The sequence below is a fragment of the Triturus cristatus genome, chromosome 8, assembly GCF_964204655.1.
Source record: "Triturus cristatus chromosome 8, aTriCri1.1, whole genome shotgun sequence".
Taxonomy (NCBI): Eukaryota; Metazoa; Chordata; class Amphibia; order Caudata; family Salamandridae; genus Triturus; species Triturus cristatus.
In genome coordinates, this window is record NC_140591.1 from 353,976,550 (window position 1) to 353,990,405 (window position 13,856).

At 47.9% G+C, this 13,856-nt stretch overlaps 1 protein-coding gene across 5 annotated transcripts in view; it reads left to right on the forward strand.

Moving 5' to 3' along the window:
* Positions 1-13,856, forward strand: part of BRCA2 (BRCA2 DNA repair associated) — a 740,135-nt gene that overhangs the window by 355,644 nt on the left and 370,635 nt on the right. For all 5 annotated transcript variants that reach the window (XM_085621674.1, XM_085621677.1, XM_085621676.1 and 2 more), the window contains exon 17: positions 417-604. In XM_085621674.1, coding sequence (XP_085477800.1) covers positions 417-604 — 188 coding nt within the window. The remainder of the gene's footprint in view (positions 1-416; positions 605-13,856) is intronic.

Here is a 13,856-nt window from a genome sequence, read left to right on the forward strand (position 1 = left end):
GGAGTGAGAAGAGTGATGAGCAGCGTGCGCTGGTAAACTCCGCTCCGCCGTTGGTAGGTGAACTCTGTGAACTCTGCCCACGGCGCGGAGCTTGCCGCCCAGGCCTATACAGCAGCAATGATCAGTTAGATCCCTCACTCACAGAGACAGTGAAGGCATTATGTTAGAGACCGATGACAGCCTGATATGAACTGAAGAGGAGCATGTAATGGTTGGTGGTGAACACTCGCAAACCTGCAATGCGGTTGAATTTAAGCAGAGTTCTCACAAATCAATAATTGTACAAATGGTATATAAGCCTGGTTTACACACACAGAAAATTAAATGCCATAGTGAGGGGGCAAGTGTTGCATTATTGCAAATACGTCTCGCAGTTAAATTGGAGCTGATGTTTTTTCTCTCTTTTTGTTTTATAGATGCACATGTTTGGTGTACTGAAAAACAGCATTGGAATAAACAGTGAAAATGCTGAATCCTTTCAGTTTGACTGCCTTGATCATTTTTCAAAGGATCTTTTGTTTGCTGGCCATGGGATACAAATCGCTGATGGAGGATGGCTCATACCAACTAATGATCACAAGGCGGGAAAAGAAGAACTTTACAGGTTGGAGCCAAATCTTGGTTATGTTTGCATTCTTCATTACTTCCCTTAAAATATTTTCTTTAATAAAGAAAATCCACCAACAGTTTGAGAAATATAATTCGTAATCAGGCTTATATAGAGTAGAAGAGTAGATATTTGTGGTAATATTTTTATTTTTTGAACTCCTTAAGTAATTATACAAAAGTAAAAAAAATATTTCTTCTGCTCCTTTTTAGGTCTCGCCTAGCTATTGCGTTTACACAATCGCTATGCGAGACTCTAGTAAGAGGGGCATTTCAAAGTGCTCCCAAAAGTGGATTGCATGGCGAGCACGCGCACAATCACGTGCATCGTGCCGCCATGCAATCCGTTTGGGGAAGCGATTCAGCCCACTGGCGCGTGCATGTGTAGCCACAGCCTCGTCATCATACTTCAAAGGGTCCGCTCCCCCGCCTGGAATGCGCTCCCCCGCCACAGCATGCCGAGAGATTGTTTCCTCATGGCGCCTCTCACAACTGTCCCTCCCCCACCACAGGGCTAGTCTCACGGACGCATTGCCATCTATCGATTTCACTTTCATGCCCGTGTACTCTTTGCCTTTCAGCACATAGCCCGCCCTCCCCCCTCCGTGTTTTCTTGCAGCTTTGCCCAGATCTGAGTCTCAAACAACCAAAATAATAAGTTTGCCCTGCACGCTTTCTGCGCTTACAAAGTTAACATATGCCGCGCTCATTCCCTTTTCATCCTTCTAAGGTCGATAACATTAGCTCCATTAATTCTGCGTCTAAGGATTTAAATAACCATATGTTTTCTTGCAACTTTAGGCACTTCACACACACAGCCCCACACACACATGCCTCTCGCATCTCGTGTTTTCTTCCAGCTTTGGCCCGTGTTCTCTTTGCCTTTCAGCACTCAGCTTCCCCGTAACCACCATTTAACTAACATCCTGCCACACTCATTCCATTTTCATCCTCGCTTTCACTTTCATGCCAGTGTTCTCTTTGCCTTTCAGCACACAGCTTCTCCGTAGCCACCAATTAAGGACCATCCTGCCACACTCATTCCATTTTCATCCTCGCTTTCACTTTCATTCCCGTGTTCTCTTTGCCTTTCAGCACACAGCTTCTCCGTAGCCACCATTTAACGACCATCCTGCCGTAAACACCATTTAACTACCATCCTTTTAGTTAAAATAAAAGAATTGCCTCTAAGGGTTTAAGGAACCATAGAAATACAAGGCAAGGCAACATACACTCCGAATGCCACTCAGAGCCACATAATTACATGCCACATAACTACAATGCTCTCAATACAACAGACACTCCAAAAATCAATCAGTGCCACATAGTTACACACCACATAATTACACAGCGCTCAATGCCACATACACTTCAAATACCACTCAGCGCCACTTAATTACACACCACATAATTACACTACACTCAATGCCACATGCACTCCAAATAACACTCAGTGCCAATTAAATCCAATGCAAGATACACTCAAAATAACACTCAATGCCACATAACTACACGCCACTAAAATCAACATACACTCCACACAAAACCACTCAGTGCCACATAATTATATTCTAAATAATTACACTCTATCTATCGCCCTCACTCTCTATCTATCTATCTTATCTATCTATCTATCGGACTATTGCACTCTATCTATCGCATCACCACAGCATCACTCAAGGGCACCACTACATCACTATGCGCTACCACAGCATCAATTAACGCCACAGCATCACTTGACAACACCACAACATCACTCACCGCCACCACAGTATCAATCTGTACAACAACTGGCTCTAATATGTTCTCTCAATATTTAGGCTTTATTACAAATGGCACAAAAAAAATGATAATATTTAACTTCTGTTCTTGGATTTTAGGCGCAATTAAATACACTAAACATAATCTTCACAAGAGTTATTAACAAAAGTTTAAACGATTGCCATTATAATTTACATTAACTTTTATTTAAGTATTAATTAGCAAAAATTAAAAGCCATTGTTATTTGTAATATCAATACATCTAAGTCACGTAAATACAACACGTATTGCATTACAAATGCTATAGGTGTCACATTTGCAACAGTTAAAACTATTGACATTGTACATGAGAAAGCTAGTAATTTCAATATTTTCAATACCAACACATAAATAAAAAAATTAGTCAATTTACAATACAAAAAGCTCAAACTTTCCTAATGCGAGACCTATTGCATTGCAAATGCTTGTTTGTTTTTTAACTGACTTGTTTTAAACCAATTCTGATATCTTTTTGCAACCTGATTTTTTGATGCATTTAATTTTGCACTAGAGATTCTATTTTTATTCTTCATGTTTACAAACATGAAGTGGTTTGTGGGAAAGGTGATAGTGTGATCATGTATTATAAGGAATAAAGTACTCACTGCCATACCTGATAAGGATATTGCAGTCTCCTCGGATTTCCATAACTTTATTCCAGCACGCTGGTGACTCAATGTGTGTATCACATGAGCCTGTGGCAAACTATCTTTAAAATGTGCCACCTTTCCTCAAAGCAGTTTGTCCTTGATAGTATTTCCATTTGAGTCTCTGAATCCATTTAGGGGCCAGTAATGTAAGTTTTCATTAAAGACTGGACACAATAATATGAATTGCAAACTGAGTGTTGGGAATTCAGGATCCATAGTCTCTACTGCCTGAATCAATGCTTTCAATTCAGCCAGTTGTGCAGTACAATCCCCTAGGTACCACGTAAAGGTTTTTTGAGGATGAATTTCCCATCCATCGTGGCACTGTGAAGTGTTGGTGTTTGGTGCATATAGCAGGTTTGGCTGAACCATATTATGTGCTTATACTGTTCAAGAGGCAATGTGTTACTGGGTATGGGATATTCATGGTCATAGTGGAGAAATTCTTGAGTTTGTAAAGTGCAGTAAAAAACATAGTCTACGTCAGTAGCCATCAGAGAAGTGGCCCATTGTATCCATCTAGCATGTAAGGCTTTCGTGTTGGGAACGCTGGTCTTTGGAACAGCCTCTAAGGCTGGAACGGGGTCATGACAATTATGCCCTTTCCTTGAGCCAGTGGGCTTTCCTCAATGATAGCCATCTGAACTGCAGTTAGTATTTTTTCAGTGGACGCAAAAAGCATTTCAGCATTAGAATATAGATGTGATTTATATGCAGTCAGTGCTGGTCACCTTAATTGAATGTGACATATGTAAAGCCAATGGCACCCACAATTATATGGATGACCAAGTTTGTTTTGTTGACACGTGTGTAAGTGTTGTGATGCAAGCATGTCAGTCTGTGGTAGTCTTAGTATTTGTGTATGTTCTGATGTCTAATGTGTACTGAAAAAAATCAGGGTGAATTAAATTGTATAAAGGTTTAATGCGTTGTAATGGTATGTACATTCTGCCAAAATTGAAGAATTCTAGTAAGGATTGCGATTTTTTAATAGTTTTAGATGGTTGCAAGAAAGCACATTTCTCTAGGAAATGCGGCACGAAGCTCTTGCCCTCATTTGACAACTTGTATCCTAAAAATGTGACACAGAGGCAATTTTTGTACTATTGTTCAGCAAATCCCAATACTATGCGATCTACTCTGGCTGAATGTGTGTTAGTCAGCATCCGTTCGATATATATCATTAACATAGGCCAATGTCAAGTAGAATTGGCATTACTCGGGCAGCACCACTCCAGGACTGTTCCTATTTCCTTGAGAGAGCTGACAAAAGCGGCATTGTGAGCCGAGCACGGAAAACACCGTCAGATCTCAGCTTTCAGGCGCTCTGTTTTGGCAGAAAAAAACGTTGGTAATATCCAAGGGTGTTCTGTAATTTTACGGACAATGTTCTTCATTTTGTACTGTGTGAATTTTGAATAGCAAAAGTGCATATATGACTGTTTAAATGTACATACTCTAAGACTATGTGGCCGGAATGAAACGGTTTAGCTACCGAAAATAATGGATTATTGTTGGAGATACACAGAGTTCAACAACTCCCTGGTAGCCTACCTATGGGAGAATCTCCCTCACATGGGCTTTTGCTTCACGTTTAATGGGTATTGTGGTTGCACTTGCAGCTGGACCTTATGGGTATAATGTGATAAGTGGAGTACTTATCCGAGCCAACATGGTTGCGGTATAATGCCGGGGTTTTTGCAAGAGCCCATTCTGTGGCATACACTTGTTTAACCTCTCCAGGAATAAGCACTGATAGAGATGGATTTATGTGTTCCTCTCCTTGTGGATCTTTTCCTATAAACTCTGGTGGCCAATTGACCTCAGCTAAAAGAATATCATAGCGAAGTGTTAAATTTTTCCAGAAAACTACTTTATTAGTACGCATTATGTCGCCTTCAGTCTGTATGTTTAATTTATAAAGTGTGTCTGATGGGATGACGCTCTGGTCTGGGGTTTTGACCTCTATGAAGTAGTCAGTTGCTTTTGCATTCAGTAACTCTTGAAGATTCTGGCGAACTATCGTAATCTCTGCCGTGTGGTCTAGCAGAGTCACTGCCAACGTGTTCTGAATGAGAGTTCTCAATATGTCTGGCATATTTAGCCAAGATTCCCACAACCACCTTCTTTGTGAATGGCGGTTTTTGTTGTGGAAGTTTCTCTTCCATTTTTATGTTGACGTCAGACGAGCGCTGTGAGTCCTTTTTTTGGTTTCACATACTCTACTTGTCTGTGCTCTGATCGCCCCACTCTCTCTGATAGTTTCTCCAATGAGTCCTGAAAGGAACGAGAACAATGTGTATTAGTCTATTCATACCTATTAGGCTGTTTTAATGTATCACGATTATGCAGGTTATAATGTCTATCAGAGGTGTCCGGTTGCGGAGCTCCACCCTGTGATTCTATTTTTTCTTTACTTTTTTTTAGTTTGTCCCAGTGTTTTTTAGAAGACACTTGTGCTTGCTTGCTATTGTCTTTTTCAGGACTACCTTTAAGATGAGCTTATTTGGTCCTGCTGCCAAATGATTTTCGACCTATAGACGTATAGGTTTCTGCAATCATTTTTGGTAACTTGCACTCCTGGTCTACTGCCGCAATTTGCTTAAGATGTTGGTGTATGGCCACTGCTGCTGCTTACCCTTTAATATTACTTTATATGATTGAGAATACTGTAGCAAAATTGGCAATTAATTTCATCCCCAAATCCAGGGCAGGGGCCGCTCCATATTTATTTTGAACCTGTTTTAGCACTTACAGCAAAACAGCTAGTGATGGTGTACCATGCGTTATGGTATAAATTGCTGCAAAAACTGTACCCCACGTGGCACCGTCGTCTAGTGGGGGAACCATCCCAAGTGGCAAGCACAGTATGCAAATTCTATGTTCAACATAGGTTTCCATATGAGGAAACACTGCTTCAAGCTGATTTGATTTTTGTTCAATCCAGAACAGAATTGTCTCCCATCTGGTGGGAATCTTGCCTAAAATAGCATTTCCTGTTATAGGACTAATTGCAGGTACAGATAACTGTGGCTTGACAGCTTGAACAGCCCTAGCTGGGGCAGTTGTTGTTGTACACATTAACAAACTGTGTTAAGCATCTATGTAGTCTAACTTGACCAGTATAGTGTGTGTAGTTCACCTGCATTGCGCAGTGTTAAATTTGGGTAAGATGTGTAGCTGGCTAATGCTGGCCATGTAGCCCAGTCATTGCTGAGGGGACCCAGTCTTATGTTATGTAATATATGTGGTAGGGCGCCTTGGAACCAATGTTGATGTTCCTGGTATGTTAATGGGTATTCCTAATGTCTCTATTGGCCAAATAAGGCAGCTTCATCGCAATAGTGAAATGTTGGTGTGTTAGCATTTATTGCTGGAAAAGTGACCCACGAGTAATATACTGAAGTTCTGTAAGCTTTGTGAACATTGACCACGAAAGTAACATCCCCACACCCCTTTTGTAGCCCATGTAATGTTAAATGTGCTGTAACAGCAGGTCTGCAATTAGCAGGAATATTAATTACATTCGCCAATGTAGTGAATGGAATTCAGAAATGAAATAACTATAGTGGGGTATCCTTTTAAATGTTGAAGCTTGAACAACCTACAGGGAAAATAGGTGCTTCCTATAATGCTGAGGAGGATTTATCCCCAACACCACAGATGTCTCTGTTTAAAGGGGAATAAGGTATCTCGGGCACACATAGGAACTACTCAGGAGACCCGTTATATAAGTACCTGACCTAAGAACATTTGGGGCGCCATATTATACGGTTCCCACTAGTAAAGGTAGGACTGTTTATTAGGACTGCAGGACTTAGGGATGCACAAACTGAGTTGAGTCTATCTGCTCCATCAGAGATTGTCGGCCCACTTTATAGCTAGATCATAGTGCCTCACCCGAACCCCCAACCTTCTTGGGGTGGCGATGATTTTGTCAACCTCATACATAATACTGCGATCCCTAAGGGAATCGTGGAAACAGATCTTATCTATTTCATTTTGTACTCCTGCATGCCCTTGGTATACATAAAAAAGACACAAATACGTTTTTCAATACATTTATTGAGACAATCGTAATCTTGCATAGAGTGAAAGAGCTGTGATTATTAGGCAGATAAAACAAAGCAAAGTAACCAGTATTATGAACATGGGGAAGAAAATAAAAAGTCCAACCATTGCAGTCTGATTTTTAAAATTGTTCTACCTATCACTACCCCTTCTCTGAGAGCATAGTGGGTGTACACCCTGACCCATCACTTAGGTTAGCCTGAGACCCCTTACCTGAGTGACTTGTTTTGCAGTGGGATTGGAAGTGCTTCTCTGCAGGATGGAAGATGTCAAACACAGCATTCATTCCAGAGCCACATTGGCTGAAGTGCCCTTTTGACCCGTAAAGGGACAGTGCACTGTTTATATAATAAAACTACTCTGCTAGAGGTACAGCTGTGATGCAATGATGTGTCTACATGTTGAAGCTGAAGCTGTCGCTGAATGGGCAACACAAGCACTAGGATTTCTTGTTCTGTTCTTAGCCTTTAACGGAGTGTATAGATTGTGTCACTGGAAATGCTTTCTAAAAGCAAGCAGCGTGTACAGTGTCTTCTCAGAATAATATTGTGTCAATAAAATATGTAAAAATAATGTTGCTAAAGCAAAGCCTGCTAAAATGTGTAAAATGTAAAATGGAAATGGAGAACCAAAGTGGGCCCTAAGGGGCCTCACTACACTGGCCAAAGTAGCTATTTACAGGTTGCCAGTGTCAGAAGTAGGTCATAGTTTCCATTACTGCTACTTTCTGGTGCCAATGAAGAATGGAGGCCTCCGTCCTATATTAGATCTGTGCCTCTCAATTACATCTTGAAAATGGAACACTTCAAGGTGCTCACCTTGGCTCAGGTCGCATCTGCCCTCACCACGGGAGACTGGATGGTAGTAGTGGACTTGCAGGCTGCCTGTTGCTACATTGCCGTCCTGCCTGCCCACAGATGCTACTTGCAGTTCACTGTGGGCCAGGAGCATTATGAGTTTGCTCTGCTCTTTTTTGGCTGAGTGACTCTCTGTGTTCAGCAAGGTGATGACAGGGGCTGCAGCACATCTGCAGAGGTCAGGGGTTCCAGTCTTCCCATACCTCGATGATTGGCTGTTAAAGACAGAATTTCCTCAGTCAATCGTCTCCCACCTTCATATTACGGAGGACCTCCTGCATTCTCTTAGATTCACTATCAACATGCCAAACATACCTGACTCCCTCCGAGTTGTTCCCTTTCATCTGATCTGTTCTTAATACAGTGCAATTCCAGGCTTCTCTTCTAGAACAGCAAGCCTAGGATATTCAGGCTACAATTCCAGTGTTTCAGCCTCAATCCTGGATTTCAGCGAGACTGACTCTGAGGCTGCTGGGTTTCATCACTTCCTGCATCCTGTTGGTAAATCATGCCTGTTGGCATTTCCGGGCTCTGCGGTGGGACTCAGTGGTCACAGCATCAGTAAAATCTCTGTGACCTAGTCCAGATATTGGAGGGAAACTGCAAATGACCTGCAGTGGTGGCTCACAGACCTTGATTGGGTAAACGGCAAACCTTCCTTTCTTCCTCACCTAGTGCTCACAGTGGTGACATATGTGTCACTCCCCGGCAGGGACGGCCATCTGGGAGAGGTGGAGATAGAGGGTAGAGTCTGGGCATCACATCAACCTGCTGGAGTTCTGGGTGATCCGGTTGACGTTGAAAGCCTTTCTTCCTTCGGTCAAGGGAAGACGAGGACAGGTTTTCATATATAAAACTGCAACAAACAGGGCGGGGTGGGGTCATTGAACCTTTGGCAAGACATAGCTGGAATGTCAGGACATTTCCATTGTGGTTCAATACCTCTCGGGCTCTCTGAACGCCAGAACAGACAAACTCAGCCGTTGATGCCTAGCGAATCACAGATTCGCCGTCATTATCCCGAGGTCGTGCCAAAGTCTCTTCTGAGATTGGTGAGAACATTGGTTAGATCGATTGAGAAGTGTGGCTCAATGGTTAGAGCGGCAGACCCTGATGCAGAGGTCTGGCCCGGGACCAGGGTTCAATTCCTGGCCTCGGCGGGTCTTGGGCTCAAAATTCCACGGACCTGACAATTCTCGCCTCGGTGCCTATTCCAATCATGGAGTCCCACTCTGCAACTCTGGGCAATAGCTTGCTTAATCTCCACAACGGCCCCCACAACGCTAAGGAGGCCTGGCCTCCACCTTGGGGGTGCCCAGGAGTGGACACCTCACAGGGAAAGCCAGGATGGGTTCCACAGCGGTATTCGTACAAGCGCCTTGAGACCCTTGCGGGTGAGTAGTGCGCTATACAAGTATCAATTTACATTACATTACACCCAGGCGTCGTACGTGACGTCAGCGAGGTCACATAACACCCGCCCCGGCACGCCTACGTCAGTTTTTTCCTTTTCCACGTGCAACGCGGATCTGATCCTTGCTGCAGGCCTGTTAGGGCCCCTTTTTCTTCCATTTCTTTGGTGGAACAGTGTGCGAATGACTTCGGGCTTTAAATCTTGCACGTCTTGTGGGCGTCTTATGTCGGCGACAGACCCTCACCTCATTTGTATGTTGTGTTTCGGGGAGGATCACGGCACACCACAGATTGTTCGGCGTGCCAACAGTTGAAGCCGAAGTCGCGGTGGGAGTGCCGGATTAAAGTTCTCTCGGAGCGTCTCTCCAGGTCGACGTCCTCCCCTCGGTCTGCTTCGGTGGACGGCTTCAGATACGGCCGTGGTCGTTGTCCTCGCCTTTCTCCGATGTCACGTGAGCGTCGTTCCCCAGTGGGTAAGTGTCACAGTTTGTCCCCGGGGGCTGGTTTCCGGCCTACCGGGGGCGTGGACTCTCCACGGGTGATGCAGCCCCGCGTGTCGTCCTAGCCACCGTTTTATGGTGTTGGTGCATCGAGAGTCCAAATGGAGACATACGCGGTGGCTTTGCAGGCCTCGCTGGCGTCTCCTCCTCCTTCCCCTCCTGGGGCGTCAGTGGATCCCTCGCCCTGCCCATGGCCCTCTGCGGCACCGCCGGTGGCTCCGGCCCCGGCGCCGACTGGTTCGGATCCAGTCTTGGAGGATGTGGTACTGTTGGGGTGCGGCTCCTCTGGGGCATCTCCTTCAGGCCACAGCTTCTCTGCCTCGCCGCAAACTCCTGCAGGGTCCCTGTGGTGTCGCGGGAGGTTGCCGGGGCTCAGGTCGCATCCCGAGCCCCTCTCGGTCCTTTGACAAGGAGGTCCTGTAGGCCGAGGTGACGCCTCTACGGTGCCGGCGGCAGCGGGACCGTGCGGAGCCACAGGGGTCGGGGGACCCTCCTCGTCCCGCTCCGGGTTGAGGCCGAGGGAAGACCCCTCGTCCCTCTCCGGGCCCCTCTGCTGCCTCGTTGGAGGGCGAGTCGGAGGTTGAATCGTCCCTGACGCCGCCGCATGGGTTGCCGAGCGATCCTCGCCTCATTCTGGACCACAGCTGGCGGAGGGCTTCCTGCCACCCCCTAGGCCCATCTTGTTCCCCACGCAGGTGGCTGCCTCGGCGGGGATCGGGTCGGCGTCATTCCGACGCCGCCCCGAGGCCGGTGCGGCTCCAGCTCTACCCGGTCTCCGGTGCGGGGTGGCTTGGAGGTACCTTGTCTGGTGACGCCAACTGGTGCCGACGTCCTACCACGTCAGTGGACCCTACGGCTCCATGCAAGGGTTGTACCGCGGATTCGTCTTTGGACGCTCCTTCTCCGGAGGCAGGCTGTATATTGGGGTTGTCCTCTCCGGAGACTGGTCGCCGTGTGGTGGCTTTTTCACCAGCATCGAAGGGCGGCTCCCCGCCCTTCCTGAGGCTGAGGTGTTCGTCGGAAGAGTGGCAGGTCCCTCATTCTTCGGGTCTAGCTGACTTCCAGGTCTGGCCCTTGCCCATCCCGCCTTCGTTTGCAGCCGTCGTCCACGGAGGAGCTGCTTTCTCCACCGCGGGGCCCTACGGAGGCGGGGGCGGCCTTCGCTCACGCCGTGTCCACGGCTGTGGGCATCCTATGCATTGGTGACCCGGTGGCTCCCTTTCCGGTGGACCATCTATTGGCGGTCCTCCACCAGGGCTCTGGTGGGAGGGAAATCTTACTTCCCTTTGAAGGTTTGCTCCTTTCCTCCTTGACGAGGGCTTGGAGGCATCCTGCCTCAGGGGACCCGGTGCCGCAGCATCTTCTGCGCCGGCACCGCGTGACCCAGCGTGTCTTTCCATTCACTCCTCAGCCGCCAGTCCCCTTTTGCGGATGGCTTTTCCCTCCCTGCCGCCACTGTTGACTCCGCCGTCCCGAGAGGCCTGCTGGCTGGACTCTTGGGGGTGTAGCATGTTCGCCTCGACCAGCACGGCCCTGCGGGCCCTTAACATCTTGTGTGTGCTGGCTAGGGCCTCCTCCTGTTTCTGGGACTCGGCTGAGTCTCTGGGATCTGCGGTGTCCCACGAGTCTGGTCCAGTGGACTTACGGCATGACGCCTTGGATGGCCGGGAGCTTGCGGCGTTTATTCTCCGCTCTGCTCTGGACATCTCAGAGGTGCTGGGCCGGGTCATGGCATCCTCAGGCGCTCTCTGTCGCCATGCTTGGCTTCAGGACGGAGTATTCCCTGAGAATATTCGGGAGTGGCATTGACCTTCCGTTTGATGGCAGCCTGTTGTTCCATGCCCTGGCTGACTCCGCCATCCAAAGACTCTTGGAAGGGCACCGTCGTCCTCCGCCATATCCTCCTCCTCCTCCGTCCCCTCCTCAGTGACTTCTGAGTTGGGTTGCTTCTGGGCCTCCTTAGGCCGGTTGTTCTTGCTGTGGAGTGTTTTCTGACCGTCTACGTCCTTCCTTGGGACTTTGGCATTGTTAGCTGCTGGACGGCCCTTGTGTTGATGGTGTGTGGATTCTGCAGGAGTTCTTGCGCAGACTTGACCCTGAGATTGGGCCTTCTGCTTTGCTTGGGCCGCTTGTCAAGCCTTCAGCGGGGGGTGTTTTTCCCCGTGGCTCTTTTGTTTTTTCCTCTGCTGCGGAGGTTCTTCCTAAGAGGGTTCCCATATCTTGGAATTTAACGTACCCTATGTGGGGTAGTGGTATCTGTCATATAGCTTGCGCTCTGCTAGAGGTTTCTGGTCGCCTTCGGGTGCCTGTTCTCCATGGCGTTTAGGTAGGTTGCTTTTGCTTCCTGAGGTCTTGTGCGCGGCCACTCGTAGTGGTGTGCCCGGGCATCTCCTCCTCTCCCTGCTCCTGTCCTGAGGTCTGGGATGATCCTGTGTTCTCCCTTGCCAGGCGTCGCCTACTCGACCTTCCTGGGGCCTCGGGCGGTTCTTCTTGCTTCTGACGGCTTGACTGCCGGCGCTGTTCTGGCTGGCAGGCTGCTCTCCATCTGGAGTGGGTTCGCCTTCTTTTCCCTCGTTTCCTTGGGCCCTCTAAGCTTCTTCTTCCGCCTTTCCTGCCTTGTCATTGGGCGGCAGCTATGTTGCCTTGTGGGGGAGTGGGGTACTTCGGCCTCTCCGTCCTTACCCATGGTTCCTCTGCTGTGAGGGCACGAGCCGCTTCAGCCTTCTTTCCCTCCTACATCCCCTTGGGGTCGGTGGGGTTCTGCTGATGGGGGGTTTCCTTGGCCTGGCAGGGGCGAGGTTCTACCTGGTCCACAGATCTGGTCCCCTGTGGGGCCCTCTGTTCTGCATTGGCTGGTGGGGTCCTTTCGCAGACCCTCCTTCCCTGAGGCTATTGCTAGGGTATCTATTCTACGTGAAGGAATCTGCGGCTAGTAGTCTCTATCAGATGTACGAGTTACTTACCTTCGGTAACGATGTATCTGGTAGAGACAATTCTAGCTGCAGATTCCTTCACGGCCTGTCCTTCCTTCCCTATTCTGCGAGGACCCTTGGGTTGGTCTTCGGTACTCTCCTCCCAGTGGGGGGCTGTGTCTCCTGTGAGTGCCTTCCTTGTTCTTGACGGGTGGCTCCGTCTGGGGGCGGTTCATTCCTCCTTGGTTCTTTGAAGGATGTGGTTCCGGTGCCCTGCTGCTCTGGCTACTCCAGGTTTGGGGGGGGACTGCTTTCTATCCCTGTCCTCCCTCCCCTCCCTTCCTTCCATTGCTGTCCTCTGATTGAGGGTCCTCTGGCCATGTCTTGCCCTTGTCCTTGTGGGTGGTTGCCCTCTAGGTTGGGGTGGCTTGGAAGTTCGTTGTCCCTATCTGTCTTGGGACTGGTTCCATTCCTTGCTCAGGATGGGGGCGTGGGGTGTTACTACGTGTGCCATGACTTTACGCATGTTCTTGCCCTCGGGTCACTGGGATGGGAGACTGTCTATGCGCTGGCAGAGTGACTGCGCAGGTTTCTGCTTGTTCTTCTTTCCCTGCCCTTTGGTTCTGCGGTGTTGGCACTTTTCTGGTGGTGTTGTTAGTCACCGTTTCTTTCCAATCTTTCTGCTCTTCGCATACTGTTCCCATGCTTCCACAGTTTTTCATCTGGTGGTTCCGCGTTGTGGTGCGGAAAAGTTCTCTGAAGAAAACTGACGTATGCACACCGTGGCGGGTTGTACGCGGAGTCGCGTGATGTCGGCGCGCAGGGATGCTGTGGCAAAAACATTTCCGGATCCAGTCTCACGCCTGGGGATAATTCTACGTGAAGGAATCTGCAGCTAGAATCGGCTCTACCAGATACATCGTTACCAAAGGTAAGTAACTCGTACATCTGTGTGCCATTTCCACTTTCTTATGCTTGCCGGATCAACCTTCCCTGTTTAAACTACCTGCTGTGGCTAGATACCTTAAAGGTTTACAGCAAATGTTT